We start from the raw sequence: 24,639 nt of genomic DNA on the forward strand, positions 1-24,639 counted from the left end.
CTAGCGCCTCCTCTGGTCGGTCGGGGCGCCCCCCGGATCGGCAGAGCGGGGGTGGAGCAGCGACCGGGATGGCTCAAAAAGAGCAGGGTACGTGGCAAGATACAATTGGGGAGAAAAAAAGGGGTTAAAAAAACAAAATCATTCTGTTTTAAAATACAAGTAATTCAGCTGGAATGAAATACTGCATGACAAGGTTATGACATTTTTTTTTTAAATTTTAGTGAAATTTTAAGAAATTCTTTGCTGGCATCCATGGTGCGGCTGTTGCGTCACTAGACTGCGAGAGGGATCGCAAGTAGGCTGTATACAGCAGGGGCAAATAAAGCATAGGCTAAGCTAAACATTGCTAGAGAATCCTTAACGCAACTTCAGAACCGACCAGAACCACCCTGAACCAGCGTAGAAAGGCTTAAGCCTCAAACGTGAGACGATCATTAGCACGGGACACACTTCAAGGAAACCCCGTCCCAGCTCTAGTCATTCTACATCAGACTAAAACAGGGTTGGACCTTCAACCTGTTGTTTGGGCATGGACTCTGTGTCAAGTTTTAGAGGTCTTTAGACTCTAGACTCGTCCTGGTACGACGTTAAACTGCCACCGCCGGGTCGTCAGCGACTGAACCGGCACCCCCACTTCAACCCTTGGGTTGTGGTGAGGAGGGTGTGTGGACACCCAGCAGGACTAAAAACAAAACCTGTCAAAGGGCGGAGGAGTTCCTCTGTGAACCAGCGGCCTGGAGAGGGGACAGGGACCACCAGGTACTCCCCCTACTGGAACAATGATGACTCAACCAGACTCAGTCCCCATACCGGAGGGGACGGTGGAAGAGGCCTGTTGAGGCATCAGCTGTGCTCCTATGACCCCCACAGGTTATGGACCTGATGATGATGATGATGATGATGATGAGACTGTAGACTGTGCCTGGCTTTCAATAAACATGGCAGGGAAAATGCAAGAACGTGGCAGGGAAAGACCTCATGAGGTCTCTGTAGAACCATGGGGATGATGGACTGCAGGAGCTAAAGTGAAGCTTGTCACCAAGAACTGATAGCTACGATAATAGGTTTGTGCGTACGTGTGTGTCTGTGTGTGTGAGAATCTGGCTTTCAAACCCCATTTATCCTTGGTCTTCAACAGTTTGAATGTCTTTTCTTTTCCCCAGGTGACATTTCTCTCTGTTTCTCAAACAAGGAAGCCTTGGTCACTAACCGTGAAAGGATTAACTGTCATTGCATCCGCACAAATGCCACCAAGACGAACGCATGTGTATTTACCGTACTTGAGGACTGAAGTAATCCGAAGTCTTTATTTATTTTTTTTTACAAAAATATTTCACATTAGAAAACACGGCTTAAAATGTACACGGCTGAATTGTTTTTGCAACAGCTAAGTAATATTTCAAGGTCAAATATATTTGCTTATTTGTGTTGTATGTAAATATATCTTAACAATAAGAACAAGTTCGGTTGCTGCGTGAGGTCTATAAGACACCCCGTGGTCTTATCTCTCTTCTCCTGTCAATCATCCATCTCTCGTCTAGTCATCAGGGGGGGGGGTTTGGGTGGAGAGGGGGAAACAATCCAGTGTTCTCTGGTTATGGTTTTGTTGGTCGAAGCATCACGAAATAAGCTTAAGTCCCAATCTTCCATTACCTGGCGATCACCTGTGGATATTATAAAAATACAACAAAATCGATGCTTGTAGCCGCCACCGTCTCTGATGGGAGGAGGAAACAAGCGGATGTCCTCTGAAAGGCTTTGGGGTGCAGTCCAGAGGCGAAGGCATCGAGAGTCCATCTCCTATTCACTCGTCCGTCCTTAGAGAGCCCTGGTATTACGGGTTTAAATGAGGAGAATCATCCATGAGAGCGGACATGTCCATCCAGCCGGTCCAGACGTGAAAGCAGCATTTCAGCCAAGCTCCCTCAGACCTCACACTGAATATCTAATGAGTCTGTCTGTTGTGTAAGTGTGTATCTCAGCTGATTTAAAAGCACTTGTATTTTCAAGATAGGCAACAGGGCTTGTGGTAATATCTGGAGAAGCTATTCACCTTTCTACATGTCTACGTCCCAGGATGCAATTCACCTGTCTATCTGTCAGCATCCCTGGATTCTACTGACCATGTCTATCTAGCTAGCCGTCTGTCTCAGGATTTCACTCCCTTCTCTGTCTGTCTATCTACTCAGTGTCAGTACTGACGTTTTTTTGCTGTATACTCGGTCTGTATAAAGAGAAACTTCACTATCGATGCCGTTGTCATACTCAGCCATTGCAGTTTAACATGACTCCGATTAGTGCCGTTAAATTATGTGTTCATAACAAAGATGATTTACAAAGTATCTTGATCCAGCTAAATGTAAATTAATAGACGCAAGGTGTTGCACTGCGTGAACTCAACTGGTTGGCATTGACAGTTTCATGATGAGGGAAATGCTCTGCTCTCGGGACGACTGTATTAAAAATGTCTTCACCCTCCCGATGGCGGCGTCCACCAGAATGAAACAGGGAATAAATAACAGCCACATGAGAAAGAAAAAAAGATTCCAACTGAGACATACTGAGACTTAAGTGCAAGAACAAAATCTTCCAGTTGGCTTGATTCAGAGCCCACCGGCCGTCCGCCACGGAGTCTCAGATGGTCCGCTCACCTGCCGCCAGCCGAGCGGCCGTCACGCCTCCCGTTTCAGCTCAACACTTGTCTGTCTTGTTTTGGCATCATAGCGGTGCAGAGTTGAGGACCAGAGAGAGCACCAGCAGCAGCCAGAGGTAGGAGGGGGACGGGAGCGCCCCCGCAGGCGAGGCGGTGTCGGAGGTGCAGGAGCAAACCTCGTAGCCGTTCTCGGCGTGGTCGGGGCGGTGCTGCCCATTGACCCGTGTCTCGGTGCTTTTGGCCTCCGTGTCTGGAGAGTCCGACTGCATTTCGGTGCACACCAGCCAGTCCTTGGCGATAAGCCTCGGGTACCCGGCCTCCACCTCCATATCACTGCCCAGCACACGCCAGTACTCCTTCCCTTTGAAGAAGTAGGAAGAGCCTGAACAAGGAGGGGGAGGGGGGGGGGAAGAGAGGTTGAAAATATTGGGAGTTAGTGTGTTTGACAGAAACAGTCGTAGCGAAACAGAAGGTAATAGATTTAATTACAATTCAGCACAACACAAAGATATAGTATTCCTACAAGGCAATGAGTTTTAATAGCCCTGTACTGAACACATATCTGCTGCAAGTGCACAATTTATCATATAAAATGCTAAAAAACAGCACACGGGTATAACACTTCACTAAGGAAGACTGCGCTATAAGAGGATAGATACCAACTTTGCCTATAATTCAGAGGAGGTTCCCTTATTGTGTTGTGCACTGGGACAAACTCGCAAGCAGAGCTACTTAATCAGATAACCAAGCAGACGGCTCTGCGCTCTGCTGGAGAGGCATCCGATTAATAAAAAGTGTACTTGAGAAAATAATGAGTAAAAAGGTCAAGAACGGGGAAAGCTTCAACTGTTTTCTCTGTCCCTCCCACCGCCATAAACTCAGCGTGAGCAGGGCTGATACGACCGTGGGGCAGCGAGTCTTTATGCAAGCTCAATAATCCAGCTAAGAAAATCAACCAGTTCACCGGGACACAATGGTTATTGAGAGAGAAACGTTTCAGCACTCATCTAGGTGACCTCTTCAGTCTCAGCTGACTGCAGGAATCCCCACCCTAACAAACAATACAGTGGCATAACGACCCAAACCAACAATTGGTCTCATATGCAAATTGGCGCGACCGTTAATTAGAGCTTCAAAGACTGAGCGAGACAAACTTAATTTTTACCGACGACGCTTTGAAAGCAGATCTAACAGAGACTCACACTGCATCCGGATGAGACCGCTTTCCCACATGATGTGCCCGAGTTCACGGAGAAGGCTCGTCTCGCACAACACGGAAAGTCGGAAAACCAGGCGGCGAAAGAAGTTCGACCCACTGGCCGCACGCCAGAAACACCGGCAGATAACGGACGGCGCCCTCGGCGGCGGACGAGAGAGATGGGCGCCAGACACGGGCCGGCGATGTGGACAAGCGGGTGAGGAATCCGTACAACAGAACTCACCCCCGCGGAGAAAGACACCCTTGCTAACGGGCTGAGTTTTGCTGTCACGCTGAGGGAAACTGACCACAGCCATGGAATCGGTGATCCGTGAAAACAACATCGCAACAACACATGTAGGGGAAAAATAAGCTACACACCCAATCATCGTCAACATTTATAAGAGAGTGATAAAACATTGGACAAAGGTAAAAAATAAATACTGGCCCCCCTCTCATATCCTTACCAAGCCATTGTTGAGCTGAGAGAGGAACAATGAACAATATTCCTTCACTCAACTGGTCCTGACTCACTAACACACACCAACACACACTCAAACACACAGACACACACTGCTAAACACTCACACACACTAAGACCTCCTGCGCACTTCTAACAAAGTGCCGTACAGAACATCAGATAGCGCCCGTAAGCTAATTTATGATGGTCGACTTGTAGAGTTTGTGCCCGAAATTGTTCTGTAACTCTCAAAAACTGCATTCTGAGTCCACGCCCACTTTCCACAACGATTGGCCAGCCGGCCTAGGTGACAATGGGCGGGGTTTCAAACGTTCTGTCTAATGGTCTCAGTTGGATTTCTCACATGACTACTTCAGCCGCTGTGTTGACCGCTCGCCTCCCGCCATGAACCATCCATCCATCCATCCATCCATCCATCATCCATCCATCATCATCATCCATCCATCCATCCACCATCCATCCATCCATCCACCATCCATCCACCCATCCATCCATCCATCCATCCATCCATCCATCCATCCATCCATACCATCCATCCACCCCATCCACCCATCCATCATCCATCCATCATCCATCCATCCATCCATCCATTATCGAACCGCTTATCCTGCTTTCAGGGTCGCAGGGATGCTGCGGCCTATCCCAGCGTCAATGGGCGGCAGGCGGGGAGACACCCTGGACAGGCCGCCAGACCATCACAGGGCCAACAAACACACACATTCACACCTTGGGACGACTTCAGTATGGCCGATCCACCTGACCTACATGTGTTTGGACTGTGGAGGAAACCGGAGCACCCGGAGGAAACCCACGCAGACACGGGGAGAACATGCAAACTCCACACAGAGGACGACCCGGGACGACCCCCTCAAGGTTGGACTACCCGGGGCTCGAACCCAGGACCTTCTCGCTGTGAGGCGGCCATGCTGACCACTGCGCCACCGTGCTGCCCCACCGTGAAGCACTTTGAGGAAAAAACTGAAGAGTGTTCGCCTCGATCTGCATTTGTCTGACCCTTTGCACCACGATTACTCAGGCCTTCTGTTTATGACACTACCCTTCTCGGTGACGGACAGCTCCTCGCCCTACCTTTGAGTGTACCTTCTCGGAAAGACATGAATTTTCTCCTGTCTGTCCTGACCGATGGCGTGGCAAGACGAACTGAGCCGGTCCCCGGACGCTGCACGGCGGCTGCACAAGCCTAGGATGGGTTAACCTCACCTCCTCACCCAGGTCGTTCCACCGGGGTGCCCCAGATGATGGATGGGTTAATCCAGGATGGGTTAACCTCACCTCCTCACCCAGGTCGTCCACCGGGGTGCCCCAGATGAAGGATGGGTTAATCCAGGATGGGTTAACCTCACCTCCTCACCCAGGTCGTCCACCGGGGTGCCCCAGATGATGGATGGGTTTAATCCAGGATGGGTTAACCTCACCTCCTCACCCAGGTCGTCCACCGGGGTGCCCCAGATGATGGATGGGTTAATCCAGGATGGGTTAACCTCACCTCCTCACCCAGGTCGTCCACCGGGGTGCCCCAGATGATGGATGGGTTAATCCAGGATGGGGTTAACCTCACCTCCTCACCCAGGTCGTCCACCAGGGTGCCCCAGATGATGGATGGGTGAATCCAGGATGGGTTAACCTCACCTCCTCACCCAGGTCGTCCACCTGGGTGCCCAGATGATGGATGGGTGAATCCAGATGGGTTAACCTCACCCGCCTCACACCAGGTCGTCCCCGGGGTGCCCCAGATGATGGATGGGTTAATCCAGGATGGGTTAACCTCACCTCCTCTCCCAGGTCGTCCACCAGGGTGCCCCAGATGATGGATGGGTGAATCCAGGATGGGTTAAACGTAGAGAAGAATTTCCTACGGGGATCAAGAAAGTATCCCAAAATAAAATAAAAACGTTGCTGCCCGGTGTGGGTAGACGACGAGTCATTCGATCTAGGTCATTCGATGCATGCAAAACGTTTAATCCCCCAGCAGCCGTAGGGCCAGCGCATGACTATAAGCTCAACCAGGATCGAACTAATTATATCACATTAAACCAAATCACACCGCCGCTTGGAACATGTAAACAAAATCACAAAGCACAATTCGAACCTCTTTTCTCCCCACACAGACTACGGTACGACGTGGCAGAGAGTACCATGTGACCCCGGTGTTTGTAAAAAATGAAGAGCCGCCCAGACGAAGTACACACTCGGTGGGCGCCGTCTAAATGTCTGAAAAGGTTGACACACGCAGACCTGACTGACCGGACACACCGAAAACACTGCACACAGACAGAGCTGCTCTGCTCACAAAATGTGACGCATACACAACGTTAGAAAATAACATATTACTAATCCCCGGCACCATTAACCCCGCTCTAAATCATCCCCGATATGAAAATCTGCCCCTTGTTGGTTTATAGGGCCCGTTTGTGTTACTGGAATTATTGTTAATACAAAATACAATTCCATGTTTAATTCCATTGTTTTTTGTTTGTTTTGGATCCCCCCTTTTCTCCCTAATTGTATCCGGCGATTACCCCACTCTTCCGAGTCATCCCGGTCACTGCCCCCCCCCCCCACCCCCCGCCAATCTGCAGACTACCACATGCCTGCTCCGATACATGTGGAGTCACCAGCCGCTTCTTTTCACCTGACAGTGAGGAGTTCACCAGGGGGGACGTAGCGCATAAGAGGATCACGCTCTTCCCTCCAGTCCCCCCCCCCCCGTACAGTAGCCCCGACCGACCAAGGAGGCGCTAGTGCAGCGACCAGGACACATACCCGCATCCGGCCTCCCACCTGCAGACACGGCCAATTGTGTCTGTAGGGATGCCCGACCAAGTCGGAGGTAACATGGGGATTCGAACCGGCGATCCTGTGTTGGTAGGCAATGGAATCATTGTTCTTTTTTTACGATATTAGTGTGTGTACGTATGTTTGAGACAGACAGAGAGACAGAGAGAGAGAGAGAGAGACAAGGAGAGACAGAGAGCGAGAAGTGAGACAGAGAGTGAGAGAGAGAGAGACAAGAAGAGACAGAGAGCGAGAGAGTGAGACAGAGAGTGAGAGAGAGCGAGAGACGGAGAGAGAGAGAGACAGAGAGCAAGAGAGAGACAGAGAGAGAGAGCAGAGAGAGACGGAGAGAGAGAGAGACAGAGAGAGAGAGAGACAGAGAGCGAGAGACAGAGTGAGACAGCGAGGATGGGAGAGCGAGAGAGTGAGACAGAGAGTGAGAGAGAGCGAGAGACGGGGAGAGAGAGAGACAGAGAGCAAGAGAGAGACAGAGAGAGAGAGAGACAGAGAGCGAGAGACAGAGTGAGACAGCGAGGGAGGGAGGAGAGCGAGAGAGAGAGAGAAGGAAAGACAGAGAGCGAGAGAGTGAGACAGAGAGTGACAGAGAGCGAGAGACAGAGAGAGAGAGAGACAGAGAGAGATGGAGAGAGAGACAGAGAGCGAGAGAGAGAGACAGAGAGTGAGAGAGAGAGACAGAGTGAGACAGAGAGAGAGAGAGAGAGACAGAGTGAGAGACAGAGTGAGACAGAGAGCGAGAGAGAGAGAGCTATAAAGAATTACTGAGTAAATGTAAGTATATTTGTGCCCCTGAGTGTTTGAGAAGGATTATGCCTAAGTGTGTGTGTGTGTGTGTGTGTGTGCGTCAGTGTGTTTGAGAGTCTGGTTTCTAGGCTGCATATTACACACCATTCATACCAACATTATTCATCTTGTGTTTAATATTTGTTTTAAAGCTCATGCTGGAGCAATGCATTCTTAAATAGGAAAACAAAATATGCGTGAATTCTGTCCTGAGCCACTGCAGCAGAAAGCCATTAGCTGTCTGCAGACATGCATCTTGGTTTATCCTACAGGTGCAATTTACTTTACAATATTGCATTTTTGTCAGTGTTTTTATGCTCACCTACAAAATCAAATTCTCTGTATGTGTAGTTATATATATATATATATATATATACACTACCGTTCAAAAGTTTGGGATCACCCAAACAATTTCGTGTTTTCCATGAAAAGTCACACTTATTCACCACCATATGTTGTGAAATGAATAGAAAATAGAGTCAAGACATTGACAAGGTTAGAAATAATGATTTGTATTTGAAATAAGATTTTTTTTTACATCAAACTTTGCTTTCGTCAAAGAATCCTCCATTTGCAGCAATTACAGCATTGCAGACCTTTGGCATTCTAGCTGTTAATTTGTTGAGGTAATCTGGAGAAATTGCACCCCACGCTTCCAGAAGCAGCTCCCACAAGTTGGATTGGTTGGATGGGCACTTCTTTGAGCAGATTGAGTTTCTGGAGCATCACATTTGTGGGGTCAATTAAACGCTCAAAATGGCCAGAAAAAGAGAACTGTCATCTGAAACTCGACAGTCTATTCTTGTTCTTAGAAATGAAGGCTATTCCATGCGAGAAATTGCTAAGAAATTGAAGATTTCCTACACCGGTGTGTACTACTCCCTTCAGAGGACAGCACAAACAGGCTCTAACAGGTACTATTTAATGAAGATGCCAGTTGGGGACCTGTGAGGCGTCTGTTTCTCAAACTAGAGACTCTAATGTACTTATCTTCTTGCTCAGTTGTGCAACGCGGCCTCCCACTTCTTTTTCTACTCTGGTTAGATCCTGTTTGTGCTGTCCTCTGAAGGGGTAGTACACACCGGTGTAGGAAATCTTCAATTTCTTAGCAATTTCTCACATGGAATAGCCTTCATTTCTAAGAACAAGAATAGACTGTCGAGTTTCAGATGAAAGTTCTCTTTTTCTGGCCATTTTGAGCGTTTAATTGACCCACAAATGTGATGCTCCAGAAACTCAATCTGCTCAAAGAAGTGCCCATCAACCAATCCAACTTGTGGGAGCTGCTTCTGGAAGCGTGGGGTGCAATTTCTCCAGATTACCTCAACAATTAACAGCTAGAATGCCAAAGGTCTGCAATGCTGTAATTGCTGCAAATGGAGGATTCTTTGACGAAAGCAAGTTTGATGTAAAAAAAATCTTATTTCAAATACAAATCATTATTTCTAACCTTGTCAATGTCTTGACTCTATTTTCTATCATTTCACAACATATGGTGGTGAATAAGTGTGACTTTTTCATGGAAAACACAAAATTGTTTGGGTGATCCAAACTTTTGAACGGTAGTGTATATATATATATATTCTCATGCAATAAAGCATGCTGAAAATATAATTTGAAACTTCTGAGAGAGAGACAGGGAGGCTTTTGATGTGGCTCCAATTCCCAGACCCTACGGTCGGTCTGTGACTATAGTAGCATGGTATGTGTGTGCAAGTGTCCGTGTATGTGCGTCACTGGTATCTGTGTGTGCTAGTGTGTGTGTGTGTGTGTGTGTGTGTTAGTGTGTGTGCAGATTTCAGGTTTTGCCTGGTTTGACCTTTCTTTTGCTATTTCTCTCTCTCTCTCTCTCTCTCTCTCTCTCTCTCTCTCTCTCTCTCTCTCTCTCTCTCTCTCTCTCTCTCTCTCTCTCTCTCTCTCTCTCTCTCTGTCTCTCGCTCTCCCCCCCCCCCCTCTCTCTCTCTCTCTCTCTCTCTCTCTCTCTCTCTCTCTCTCACACACACACACACCAAACAGTATAGAGCAGAACTCGGAATTTGGTGGAAGCTCAGAACACGGAACATGGGACACGGTACACGGCGTGCAAACACGGAACACCTGACAATTAGATCAGATAGCTTAATTAGCCACACGACCAAGGCCGGTGGAATTTGTTTTCGGTACAGCGTGTTAAACTCTGCAGCACAATACACCCAAGGACAACAGCAGACACTCCACATATTAGAACAATACAGTTACACAATAGCAGAAACAAACATATTGTGCACAACAATTAGAGGAATGGTGGTATTTGTGCCAGTGGTGTGTGAGGAGGGGACAATAGGGAGGGATTCAGAGTCCTGATGGCAAGGAGGAAAAGACTGTGAAGCGTTTAGTCTTAGTAGGGAATGAGCCGGAAGAGGTGCTGAGCAGGATGTCAGGGGTCAGAGATGATCTTCTTCGCTCGCTTTACAGTCCGGTGAGTATGTAGAGACGAGACTCAACTGAGGGGAGTGGGTTGCCTATGATTTTGGATGCCTCGTTGACAACCCACTGCAATTTTTTCTGTGTTTGACAGTCTGTGCTGCCGTACCATACTGTAATAGAAGATGTTATGATGGACTTGATAATGCTCAGTAAAGCAGAATGAGAAGTTGATCCGGTATTTTTAAGCAGCCTAAGAAAGTAAAGTCGTTGTTGAGCTTTTGCAACAATGTGTTCAGTGTTAATTTTCCACTTCAGGTTATTGCTGATGTATGTTCCAAGGAATTTAAGAGCCGGTGGTGGTGATGGCATCTCTGTTCTGTATGGGTGTTTGGGGATTTGAAACGCATCGGAAGTCAATAATGACTTCTTGGTTTTTGGCTGTATTAAGCAGAAGGTTGTTGTTTGTGTACCAAGTGACAGCTTAGTCTACTTCAGCGCGGTACTGGGTTTCAACCTTGTTGGAGATGAGGCCTACAATGGTTGTGTCATCTCCATATTTCATTTTTTCACAGAACTGTCCGTGGATGTAAAGTGGGTGGTGTAAAGTGAGAAGAGCCAGGGGGAGAGAACCCAGCCCTGAGGAACACCTGTGCTGTGGGTAAGAGGGTGTGAGGTTAGGTTATTTACCTTCACCCTCTGTGGCCTGTTCCACAGGAAGTTCTGAATCCAGTAACATATGGCTGGGTCAATCACTGTTCATATCCAAGAGTATGGTAAAGTTTTAGTGGGTTGATCGAGTTGAAGGAGGAACCTAAGTCTATGAACAGGATGTATGTGTAGGTGTTTGGTGATTCAGGTGTTGCAGGGCATGGTAAAGGGCTATGCTAACTACATCCTCAACAGAACGGTTGGCTTGACAGGCAAATTGATATGGGTCCATCATTGGGGGGTCCAAGATTTCAAGTATGACAGAATGACACGCTCAAACGCTTTCACGGCCACAGATGTTAGGGCAACTGGTCTGAAGTCATTGAGGCAGGGGATCTTTGAGGACTTCGGCACAGGAATGGCACAGGAATAACTGCCACTATCGCACAACATCAGCTAAGATGGACTGGCCATGTCCTCTGCATGTCTCACTCTCGCCTCCCGAAACAAGTCCTTTACTCTCAGCTCCTGACAGGACGCTGTGCCCCAGGAGGACAAAAGAAGCAATATAAACATAACATCAAGGATCACATCTAAAGGTTTGGCATTGACCTTAACACCTGGGAACGAGCAGCAACAAACAGGGAAGACTGGAGACTGGCTGTCCGTAAGAGTGCTGGATGCTACAACCATGAGCTCCACCATGCTGCTGAAAACAAGCACGGACTCAGAAAGGAGCGAGTTACCAGAAAGGCCCAAACCACATCCTCAACCACTTTTTCACACCCTTGCCCACATTGCCCCAAAATATGCGGCTCCAGGATCAGCCTCTATGCCCACCTGAAGACCAACAAGGAACTAGAAGGCTGACAGTCATACTCGACACCGAGTGACCGCCGATGATGATGATGATGGTGTGTGTGTGTGTGTGTGCGTGTTTGCGTGTGAGTATTTATGCTGCTATTGGCTCACTCTCAAGATTAGCCTTCAACTGCCAGAGGCCTGAATATTTGTGGCTATTCTCTCTCATCCCCACCTCCACTCCACACACAATCACAAAAACAAACACACACGCATCCAGAAAACCAAGTGCGTGCCACACAACTTCAAAGGTCTGTGTATTCAATCCCTTTAATAAAACCACAGAATCAACTCGAGGCAGAGAGAGATAGATAGCTAGATAGAGCAAGAGAGATAGAGATAGAGATAGATAGATAGATAGATAGAGAGAGAGAGAGAGAATAATGTAAGAAAGACAGAAGAGGGAGTGGGTGAGATGGTCAGAGTGAATAATCATGTCGGTCTTCTTTTGTTCTACGCTATCATTTGTCAGGAATGACGGGATAGAATAAAGCCTATTTATAACTGCAGGGATCTGGTTTGTGAATGCACATCAGTAATGCATGGCTGTGTTACAAGACTTTCGTGACTGTATCGAAATGGACGTGATTGCCAATATATCTGAAAGCACACACTCTCAACCCTTAAAAACATGTGCAAGATTGAATCCCACATTTGTAAGATGGACATTTTTGTAGCGTGAACTGAAGTAAGGAAAGTAGTTAAGAACACACAATTGTAAAGTTTTTGAAGACCACTTACCATCAGACCACCTCATGGCATCATCTAGATGTGGTGGTATCCCTTTCCAAAGCGTGGCGTCTTTAGGGTAGCCCAGGTCCATTCGTCTCAGGTGGTCATCGTAGCGCCAGTAGCGGTTGTCCTTGAAGAAGTAGGTCTTGTCATTGTGCAGCCAGACAAAAGCTGCGTCCACGCCCTCCATTGGCAGGCCGAAGTCACTGATTGGACGAGGGTAGCCCTCCTCCACGTTATTGTCTTTAAACACCCAGTACTTTAGACCTGTGGGGGGCGGGACATAGACATGTCAATCAAAGAGGGAACACCTCTTATGAGAAACAGTTACATCAGAAATGTAAGTTTGATTAAAAGGTTATACATTTACACCAAGTGCGTACACTACAGGTAAATTAAAGATAATTTGCTTGAAAGGATATTAATACAAAGGAATGTCTGGGGTCCAAAGTATCCTTATTTACATAACAAATGTGCATTATAATCAAAAGTGTTTGACCTGTGAAGAATCCAGAGCACTCCTTAACATTTTACGTCAAAAGTGAATCAATTTCTAATAGAATTCCTGACCTGTCTTTCACATCTAAAATACCGACTTTATTTTATAATCCCAGGCACATTCAGAGAAAGATGAAACACGTTTTTATCTTTTTTTAACTGTCTGGATTAATCACCTTTATTGCTTTTGTGTAAAAGCCAGAGGAAAAAGTCATCACACGATGAGCTCATTTCAAAACATATCAAGGAGACATTTTTACTAACACTGGAGTCATGCATTGTGGTCTGTCAAATTGTTAATTTCTCACATTTCCTGTTTTGATACAAAGATATAGGGAACAAAGGAATTATAACTCATATCTTAGTTTGATGGAGTAGAACTAAAACAGAATAGATTTAATAACATTTTTGAAAAGTTTCCATCTGGGTTCTGGAAGTATCACAGCACTGAGACCGCCCTGCTCAAGGTAACCAATGATCTTTTAATGGCTGCTGGTGATGGGATGTGTTCGGTCCTTGTACTACCGGACCTTAGCACAGCCTTTGAAACGATCGATCACAACATCCTGTTAGACTGAGGCCCTGGATGGGGATTTTTTAGAATGGTTTCCATCTTACCTGTTCAATAGGAGATCTGTGTCTCTGTGAACAACTAGCGTATCTTCATTTTCTTCTGTTAAGTATGGTGTGCCTCAGGGGTCAGTTTTGGGGCCAATTTTCTTTTCTTTATAAATCCTTCCCCTTGGGCACATTATTCATAGAATAGTGTCTCTTGCTGATCATACGCAGATGTACCTGTCAGATCCACAGACCCTGGAATGCTCAGTTCATGTAAAGACTGCCTTTGTGATGTCAAAAAGTGTTCATCAGCTGAATTCAAACAAAACAGAGATCCTTGTCATTGGGTCTCAGCACATGGCAAAACAAATTCTTCCATCTGCTGGTTCCCTATCAGAGCACATCAAGGCTGTTGCAAGGGATCTTGGCATCTGGTTTGACTGTAGTAAAAGTTTTGAGCAGCACAACGCAAAGCTTGTAAAATCAGGCTTTTATCATCTTAGAAATATATAAAAAAATACTATCTACGTTAACTTTTAAAGACACAGAGAGCACTTTACACACCTTCATCTCATCATGCCTGGATTACTGCAACAGCCTTTTTATTTGCCTGAACCAAAAATCTATTGATCGACTCCGGACTGTACAGAACTCAGCTACCAGGCTATTAACCAGAACTGATGAGACATGATCACATCACTCCTGTTTTAACCTCTTTACACTGGCTCCAAGTATGTTTTAGAATAGATTTTAAGATCTCACTGATTACTTTTAAGGCTCTTCATGGCCTCTCTCCCTGTTATATCACTCATCTCTTAGTACTGTATGTGCCGGTATGTCATTTGAGATCCTTGGGCGAAGGTCTTTTATCTATTCCAGAGGCCCAACTAAAGGGGACAGAGCGTTTGCATTTAGGGTCCCGAGGCTCTGGAACAATCTGCCCGAGGAAATCAGGTCGGCTCAGTCACTGATCTCTTTTATGCCTCTTCTTAAAACATAACTTTATCGGAAAGCCTTTCCTGATTTTACTTGAGTTTTGAATTTCTTTGCACTGTCTTTTGCTATCTTTTATTGGTTTTTATACACCATTTATTATTTTCTTTCTTCTTTCCAAAGTGATGCATCCATTTCTCAGTGCCCACAGATATGGATTACATCTAACATTAATGTTGAATATAACACCAGTACTTGTGATAGCAAATATTACATCCAGGAGGTGTCTTTATGTATGGTCATGCTGTTATAACCAGGAGTGAAAATTTGTCCCTTTATCCCACTACCCCTTTCCTGGTAAAACAGGTGTTGGGTGGGCGACAAACAATCTAACCCTCTACAGTAAGCCTTAGTGTGTGTGTGTGTGTGTGTGTGTGTGTGTGTGTCCAAACTGGAAAGGTGCTAATCTTAAACTCCTTATCAACCTTACATTTGTTTGTATACCTGCATGCCGGTGTGTGTCCTTTTAGTTTATCATTCATGCACACACACACACACACACACACACATACACACACAAACACACACGTATACACACATGCACACATATTTTTTCTGTGGAAAGATGCAAGCTGAAAGATGTGACTTTTACAGCAGAGATTTTCTAAATTGCATATTTGGAGCAATGCGCTTGGTTTCCTGGCCACAAGACCGCAATGCTCAACCTGGAGATTGATAACCATTTAAAATGTAAATTTTGTACCTTGGAAGAAGACTATCTTGTGATCACCAGGCCTTTCATAGACAGCATCGATACTGTCCAGGTTGGGCGGCAGACCTCTCCAGAAACGATGGATCTGAGCAGGACGCAGAGACACCAGGTGTTTTTCTCTTGTCAGCCGCCAGAAATACTTCCCTAAGACGGACAGCAACAGGACAACTTGGAGTCAGGAAACGTCCCCTTGCATGGTAATCTATTGCCCATTTAAATCTACTATGCAAAACACGTATTTCAGCAGAATCTGTAGAATTAAGGGACACAACATAAAGTTCTTATGAGCCTATAAGACTAAGTACTGCACCGTAGGATAACACACACAACCTCTACTCGCATAAACACCCTCTTGAAGTTATGGCTCACTTGTTTCTAAATTAATTCAGAAATGAGTCACTAAAGGATAACAGATTAAGTGTATTGACTCAATACATCCTGTGTCCAGTCACCCATTACATTATGTATTTGGCAGGTCTTTCCTTCCTCATGAATAATCACCTAGCTGAAACTGATGTTTTCACTCTTTTGTTTTTGTTTCGCCAGTGGCTGGACGCCATATCACATTGTGCATTTCAAGAGGAGTCACTAACTCTTCAGGAGAAGGAGAGCTATATGTGCAAGATGTGAGGTAAGTGAGTTAAAACATGGTCACGACTGCTTCCACAGACTGTGATTTCCCTTTCAAGACGAGTTCCACTGCCACGACATTAACGGCACCGCAACACAGCAAATAAAGTGAATCTGGTTCAGTTTACCCAACAACGTCTTTTCACCATTTCCCTTTCCTTAACTGCTCAGCCTGTTTTCTAATCTAGTATTATCTGTCATACATTAAGTCAAAAAAGGGCGTCCGGGTGGCGTGGCAGTCTATTCCGTTGCCTACCAACACGGGGATCGCCGGTTCGAATCCCCGTGCTACCTCGGGCTTGGTCGGGCGTCCCTACAGACACAATTGGCCTTGTCTGTGTGTTGGAAGTTGGATGTGGGTATGTGTCCTGATCGCTGTACTAGCGCCTCCTCTGGTCGGTCGGGGCGCATGTTCGGGGGGGAAGGGGGAACTGGGGGGGAATAGCGTGATCCTCCCTCGTGCTACGTCCCCCTGGGGAAACTCCTGTCAGGTGAAAAGAAGCGACTGGCGACTCCACGTGTATCAGAGGAGGCATGTGGTAGTCTGCAGCCCTCCCCGGACCAGCGACCGCGACGGCTCGGAAGGGTGGGGTAATTGGCCAGATACAACTGGAGAGAACCCCCCCCCAAAAAAAGAAGTCAAAAACTGCTCTGCTTTGCTCTGACTGGGGTACCTTTGATTTGTCACGTCATTGCAAAATACATCTTTTTAGTCAAGACCCAAGTCTGGGAAAGACTGACATCCGAAATAGATCAGCCATATTGTGTATTCAATAACCATCACTCACTCACCCTCCTCCCTTTAACCTCTTCCGGGGAGATACCGAAATTCAACCTTCGATCAACAGGAAGTGCTTGTGGTAATATTATCCAGAGCTGGGGTTGAAAATCAAAATCACGCCAAAGGGAAGCCGAGAAGGTTTCGTACAGGCGCTAATTCAGCCACCGGCTGTGTTCGTCACTGTTTTGGTCGGTTGTGAACTTGTGACACGGCAAATACGGTACATCTGATTAAGTCTGACAGTGTTAAAATCCCACAGGAATATCTCATCTTGTTTCAGGAATCATGTACTCAACAAGAACTATGCAAGACTAAATACCATCCTTTAAGAATATCCATCTTTTTTCTAAACTTGTATTTGCATTTTACAAATCACAGAATCAACATATGAAATAAATCCAGTATCATCCCCGTCCCTCCCCTGCTCCCTAACATATCTCCACCCCAACATCCTCCAAAACCACATTAAGTACAAAGAAATATACGAAAGACATACAACGACCCCGTTTACATAAACATTTTCCTCTTTTTAAGCTGATTCTTAATTAGACTACTACAGTTCTGCTCCAACCAAGAAAGAATCAGGTTATGAACCATCCCAGTCTTATTTGGGTTAGGTTATCGTAATAGGTAAGAAAAGGCCTCCAGACTCTGTTAAATTTATTTGAAGTCCCCTTCAATGGAAATTTGATTTTTTTTCCAAGCTTCAGGTAAAACATAATCTCTTTAAGCCGTCTTGTGTGGGATGGTGGTACCGCTTTGAGGAGGATGAGACGTTGAGCTAACAGAGTAGTGAAGGCAACCGTATTTCAGTCGACCACACAGCACCCTCTGAATAAGAACATGTCTTGAGTTACACAACTTAGTTATTTCATTTTAAATAAAGCCTTTTTAGAGGTAGAACGAGGAAGCGTTCTGTGAAGAAATGAAAGCCACTTGAATGAAATGAAAGCCATTTTATTTGACACCGTATTCTTACAATGAATCTGTCTTCTGCATCTAACCCATCCTGTTGTACAGGAGCAGTGGGCAGCTGCAGCGCCCGGGGACCAACTCCGGTTCTCCTTTCCACTGTCTTGCTCAGAGGCACAGGCAGGAGTATTAACCCTAACATGCATGTCTTTCTGATGGAGGGAGGAAACCGGAGCCCCGGGAGGAAACCCACGGGGAGAACATGCAAACTCCACACAGAAAGGACCTGGGACGGCCTGGGGTTCGAACCCAGGACCTTCTTGCTGTGAGGCAACAGCGCTAACCACTGGACCACCACGCCACCACGCTTTAAGTGTATATATACCACTTGAAGCATTGAAGCAAGTGTGGTTATGTATTACCTTGTTGAAATATCTTACTGCACTGGCTGATCATTTTGGCAGTTTTGGGGATCTTCTTACTCAAATGTTGACAAATTTTGTCTTAATTTTGACCGGGCATTTTTTTGTAGTGTATATTAGCGTAGTCGCGGGGATGCTGGAGCCTATCCCAGCAGTAATTGGGCGGCGTCCCCGGCGACCCTGACAGCAGGATAAGCGGTTTGGATAATGGATGGACGGATATTAGCATACTTTATAACTTGGTGTATAGATAACTTTGCTGTCTCGCGATAACTCGCGGACATTTTACATTTTGCTGTTTCTTCACATGGCATATTGACAAGGTTTTTTTTTTAAACATATCTTATAATTCCATTATAATTCTGTTATCCTCTTTCAATCTTGTATTTCTGAAAATTGTGTTTTATTCTGTACACACAACATCCATTGCACATCTGTCCGTCTTGGGAGAGAGAGCCCTCCTTTGTTGCGCTCCCTGAGGTTTCTTCCAATTTTTTTCTCCCTGTTGAAAGGATTTCTTTTTGGGATTCGTTCCCTGTCGGATGTGAGGGTCTAAGGACAGGATGTTGCATTGCTGTAAAAACTCGAGGCAAATTTGTAATTTGTTATAATGGGCTATACAAATAAAATTGACTTGAAAATTGACTTCATGAAAATGTGAATACAAAGCTAAGGCCCAAAACCCCCATATGCTTCTCCAGTCTTTTGCCTCGACTATATGAGAGGCAGGTAATTGTTGCTGTTGCCAAGTGGAGGCGAGGGGTTTTTCCTCTGAGGGTGTTTGGATGTATTGAACTCTGTCAGCTGGATGACAGGGCCAAAGACTCATTATGCCTGGCTCGCTTCATCTGCCTTTGATTACCACAGTCCAACACAAGCACCCTAGGTTTGGCTCATGTGGTCCACGAGAGAGAGAGAGAGAGAGAGCGAGCGAGAGAGAGAGAGAGAGAGACCTTGACCTTTAACCAAGTCTTGAATGGTTCAGTTTTTCATTCACATTAAAAAAAAAACAACAGTAGAATTAACACATATACTCCTATACATATCGAACAACAATTCCCATGCACAGCAAAAACAAAGATACTGACCTTCCCCTTTTCAGAAATGAAGAATAAGTAATTGGTTTTCTACAGTACACATAACATCACCACGCCCCCAAACAGAAATACATTCTGCCAAGTTTGAAATCATTTGAATATGTGAACACAATTTTCAGCTGAGCAGCTACTAGACCCCTGAAGATGAGTGTAGCATCTCTGGAACCCGTGCCTTTCACTTTGTTTCTTCTACTAAGCCAAATGCCCGTTTTTGCCGGACCTATCAGAAAATGAAGCAAGGTGACATGTCCGCATTGTGCTGCAGTGTACCTAAGACCAAAGACAAACAGGCTGTCTTTGAAAACCTCTCCTAAACCTCCGAGCCACTGCTGCAGTACAGAGAAAAGAGGGCTCAATCTGGGACAGCTGAGCCATAAGTGCTGCAGAGTTTCTTCATCATTACAGAAAAAAGCGACTCCCTGCTCTAGCACCTATATGTGCCACATGTCTGTTTGTAGCCACGGCCCCATGTACCACCCTCCACTGTAGAGCCGCAGTCTGTTTCTCAATGGGGGGTTTGTACAGGGACCTCCAGCTGCCTTCGGGAGATGAACCTGGTGTCAACACACTCAACCACCTCAACTCCTGTACAGCAGGAAAGACAGAATGGCCCCGTTCACTTCCTCCTGATCCTCCACTGCAGCACGGATGGACAAAGATGGATAAACAGGCCAGATAACTGGCTGACCATCGCCACACTCTGCTCCTAGTGCCTTTCTGAAGAAACCAGGAAGTGCACTGATCACTTCCTAGTGTGACTCCCCTGTTGCAGAGACCCGACTCTCAGCCTCAGCTGTCTGACTGTCTGTCAGTGGTTCTGTCTGTCCTCCTTCTCTGCATGCATCCATGACCTGTGCTCCAGTAGTACTTAGATTACTGTTATTTTCATTATTGCTGTCCTGCTCAGTTGTTTCATTTCCCCTCATACCAGGTTTGGATCAACAGCTGCAGTATCTCCCGCTTCCTGCTGTATGCGGGCTAACACTCTCAGGATCACCTGAACTACTCCCTGCTGTGGGCTCCCTGTGTGGGCAGGATGAAGGTTTGTGGCTGTCATTTCATACTTCAAGAAGTTGCATACACAGTGCAGAAAACGTTTTCATATTTGACTTTAAATGACACTTCTAGATGCTGTGAGGAATCAATTTAAATACACGAATGTCTGTCTCTGCAGGGAGTTAACATGCCATAGTCTGGCGTCATTACAACCAAGACGAACTGCTCAGAAATCCACGACCAAACCTTCAGAAACGACTCGGTTCTCTTTCAAGGAGCTCGTTCGGGATAAATGGAGGTATGCCTGACATGGTAATACATGTCAATGGCACAAATAATGGCGCGATGGCTATAAACAGATTGTCTAGCACCAGGCCTCTTTTAAAAGCCAACACGGCTTTATTCACCCGAGAGCCGTATGTGAGATTCTCATGGCCGACCTGTTCTCCTAAAGCCAGGAGAACCTGTTCCACAGTGTACTGCTAGTCAGCCACAACTCCAACCCCATGTCTGATAGACAGGAGAGGCGAACCCTCACCAGGGCGGGACGCCATACTGCACACCACCAAACTCTCACCAGCTACTCCAGTCACTTTCAACCCCTCTCCCTCCTCCCCACTCCCCTCTCCCTCATCCTTACTCCACTCTCCCTCAACCCCACTCCCCTCACCCTCAACCCCACTCCACTCTCCCTCAACCCCACTCCACTCTCCCTCAACCCCAGTCCCCTCACCCTCAACCCCACTCCACTCTCCCTCAACCCCACTCCCCACTCCCTCAACCCCACTCCACTCTCCCTCAACCCCACTCCCCACTCCACTCTCCCTCAACCCCACTCCACTCTCCCTCAACCCCACTCCACTCTCCCTCAACCCCAGTCCCCTCACCCTCAACCCCACTCCACTCTCCCTCAACCCCACTCTCCACTCCCTCAACCCCACTCCCCTCACCCTCAACCCCACTCCCCTCCCCCTCATTCCCACTCCACTCTCCCTCAACCCCACTCCACTCCCCCCTCACCCTCAACCCCACTCCCCTGTCCCTCATTCCCACTCCACTCTCCCTCAACCCCACTCCACTCCCCTCACCCTCATTCCCACTCCACTCTCTCTCAACCCCACTCCCTTCTCCCTCAACCCCACTCCCTCATTCCCACTCCACTCTCCCTCAACCCGACTCCACTCCACTCCCCCCTCACCCTCAACCCCACTCCCCTCACCCTCAACCCCGTGTCTGATAGACAGGGGAGGCGAACTCTCGCCAGGGAGGGACGCCATACTGCACACCACCAAACTCTCTCCAGCTACTCCAGTCACTTTCCAACAACCAGCAATGAAGTAAAAGTAAACTCCTTTTGTAGAGAAGAAAAGTGAAAAGCAGTAGAAAAACATTTAATTATATAAAAAAAACAACACTCGAGCTCATTCAACACCCATACTCGCGCTCATACAACCAACCTCCCATTATACAGTGCAGAGAGAGAGAGAGAGAGAGAGAGAGAGAGAGAGAGAGAGAGAGAGAGAGAGAGAGAGAGAGAGAGAGAGAGAGAGAGAGAGAGAGAGAGAGAGAGAGAGAGAGAGAGACTGGTGCTGAGTCATGCCAGACAGGAACAAGGCACAAATTACTTTAAATAAATCTGAAATTGAATATCGGTTGACAAAGACTTTGGCACGAACAAACCATGCGTTGTCTTCACTCTCTCCGTGCCCTCATTCTTCGTCATTCATTTTCTTTTCCCCTGTTTTTCTTTTTTTCCTTTTCCCCCCACAGCAACTCACTCTCTCTTTCTCTCTATCTGTCCTTATCGCTCTCTCTCGCTCTCTTCCTTCGGGTGTCTGTACCTTTGAAAAAGAAGGCCTCTCCTCGTATCTGGGCCACTGCATCAAAGTGACTGGTGCATCTGTCTGGGGCGTCTCGCGCGAGCCTGAGAGAGGGGAGAGAGGAGGTTCAACAGCATGAGGAGTCAAGAAATGAGCAGGAAACAGAGGGACAAGCGTAGGAGTTAAAAAAAATAATAATAAAAAAATAAAAAAATTCAGCTTTCATTCAGCAGTCCAGGAGAAAATGTAAACTCCCACCCACTGCTAGGCGTTCCAGTACAGATGCACTGTAAGTGTCTAAACAACATGGATTCTACAAGTCGTTATTTCCTGATCAACACCTTTATTTCCTGTTTTAACAGTTCAGGACACGTCCTTCGACTCACTCCACATTTGTTTAACAAGAGTAAGAACATTTACATGGGACTTTCTCAAATAATCCACAGAGGATAACATCACCATCACGGTAATCTCTTCACAATCCCTATTTGTTTACCACATGGACGTTTTCGTTGATCCTTTCAATGATTAATTTTGTTTATCCAAATTATGTAGGGCGTATTGTATTGGCTCACTGTTAGTATAAACTTGTGTGCAGACATATTAAACCTGGCCAAACATCGATGAAGATGCTGCCGGTTTGACACAGCGAGGACCCTTAATGTATTCATGCTCAGGGCTAATAAGAGATTGAAACCACTGACGTGGACAGCCTGTCAATAACGAGGCCATTAGCACCACAGGGCCGCCACTGTGAGTGGGAGTCTGCCAGCCCTCATATCAACAAAGATCTCTATTCACAGCTCCATTAACGCCACACAGAATGCATTCTGCATTAGTGACCTTTGTTAGGCCCAATTCACTTTTGAAATTGAGTTTTTTTCCCCCCTTTTCCGTGTATGGGGAGGTATTGCAATAAACACAGCTTATGGTAATGCGGTTAAATAATCATCTGAAATTAAAGTTTGTCAATGCAGGACCGATCGATGATTTTCCCGGTGCTGAGTTAAAAGCTTGAATCTCTGATTTTTCTCCATTAATAAGTCGTCATTTCATCCATGTGAAATGTGACGACAGCGCGGGGATTCTGTCGGGAAATCTGTCAATATTCCCGTCCAACAATATTCCAGTATAGTTGGATGTAGGAGGCAGAGAACTGGAACGGAGAACTGCAAATGAGGCGTAGCAGTTCCCACCCTTATAAAAATAGATCCTGGGACCAAAGCTAACACAGACAGCCTAATGTATTACAGACGGCATCAAACTATATGGGAAGACTGTTGTACAGTAATTATATATTTAAAAAAAAGTTTTTTTCGGGGGATTTTTTCCCCCTCCTTTTTCTCCCCAATTGTATCCAGCCAATTACCCCACTCTTCCGAGCTTTCCAGGTCGCTGCTCCACCCCCCTGCCGATCCGGGGAGGGCTGCAGACTACCACATGCCTCCTCCCATACATGTGGAGTCGCCAGCCGCTTCTTTTCACCTGACAGTGAGGAGTTTCACCAGGGGGCCGTACCGCGTGGGAGGATCACTCTATTCGCCTCAGTCCCCCCCTCCCCCCCGAACAGGTGCCCCAACTGACCAGAGGAGGCGCTAGTGCAGCGACCAGGACACCTACTCACATCCGGCTTCCCACCCGCAGACACGGCCAATTGTGTCTGTAGGGACGCCTGAGCAAGCCGGAGGTAACACGGGGATTTGAACCGGCGATCCCCGTGTTGGTAGGCAATGGAATAGACCGAAGCACCACGAAGAAACAGAAGCATCACCACATCTCTGTGACATTTCAATCTAGTTTCCTGTTGGAGTTGTTTCCAATATGTGTGAACTTGCCTGTGCACCAGTGTTCATCCTACCCAGTCAAAACAATCCAACAGAGGTATACAGACACTGGAGAGTGTCTCCAGACATCATAAAGATGATTGGTAGTATTATGTTATCTGACCGCATGGTCCAGATGGATGAAATAATGATTTATTTGCTCTACATGCTGTTGTTCAGAATGCCATTTCTTTCCAAGCAAAGGAAAGATGATGCATGTGTTATACTCATGAACCCTTATTAGCCTTGGCTCACTGACATGTAGTATATTATATTGATGATGTCTGTGGAAAAGATAGAGCCAAAAGACTATTTGAGAACTTAAAGTTGATATTGTACAATTCTTTGGGTTTTCGTATTATTTCTAGAGAATCGCTAGCCCCCAAATCGCTGTATGATCGGAAGACAATGCATTTGCTAAAATGCTTTACTTACTGGACGGTGGATCTGTTCTCAGGAAGGTCCAACAGGACAGGTGGCTCAGCTGTCTGGGAGGGGTTTCCCGGTCGATTGGTGTGGGACACCGACTCTCTGACGCCTGGGAGGATAAGGGGTCAAAGGTCAATTTACGTTAACTTACATCCAGAAGAACTGGTAGAGACTGGTGCACTGCTTTTTGTTTGATTGCATTTCTTGATTTTTAATTATTGCCCCTTACTCAAATAAGCCAATGCATTGTCTAAAACCAGTTCAGAATCCAGTTCAGAACCACAGAGAACCGAGCCAATGCCAATAGGTAGGAGGTAGAAGGTGGAAACGAAAACACACACACACACACACACACACACACACACACCATGATCATAATCATCATCATCATC

The 24,639-nt window shown here is 46.4% G+C and overlaps 1 protein-coding gene across 1 annotated transcript in view; it reads right to left on the reverse strand.

The window, feature by feature from the left end:
* Positions 1–2,718: 2,718 nt before the first annotated feature.
* Positions 2,719–24,639, reverse strand: part of LOC130121996 (matrix metalloproteinase-17-like) — a 144,966-nt gene continuing 123,045 nt past the window's right edge. Inside the window, exons 6-10 of the mRNA XM_056291004.1 lie at positions 24,254–24,356; positions 22,017–22,099; positions 15,329–15,481; positions 12,586–12,843; positions 2,719–3,035 (exon numbers count right to left, since the gene is read on the reverse strand). Coding sequence (XP_056146979.1) covers positions 2,719–3,035; positions 12,586–12,843; positions 15,329–15,481; positions 22,017–22,099; positions 24,254–24,356 — 914 coding nt within the window. The remainder of the gene's footprint in view (positions 3,036–12,585; positions 12,844–15,328; positions 15,482–22,016; positions 22,100–24,253; positions 24,357–24,639) is intronic.

The sequence above is a fragment of the Lampris incognitus genome, chromosome 12 (assembly GCF_029633865.1).
Source record: "Lampris incognitus isolate fLamInc1 chromosome 12, fLamInc1.hap2, whole genome shotgun sequence".
Taxonomy (NCBI): Eukaryota; Metazoa; Chordata; class Actinopteri; order Lampriformes; family Lampridae; genus Lampris; species Lampris incognitus.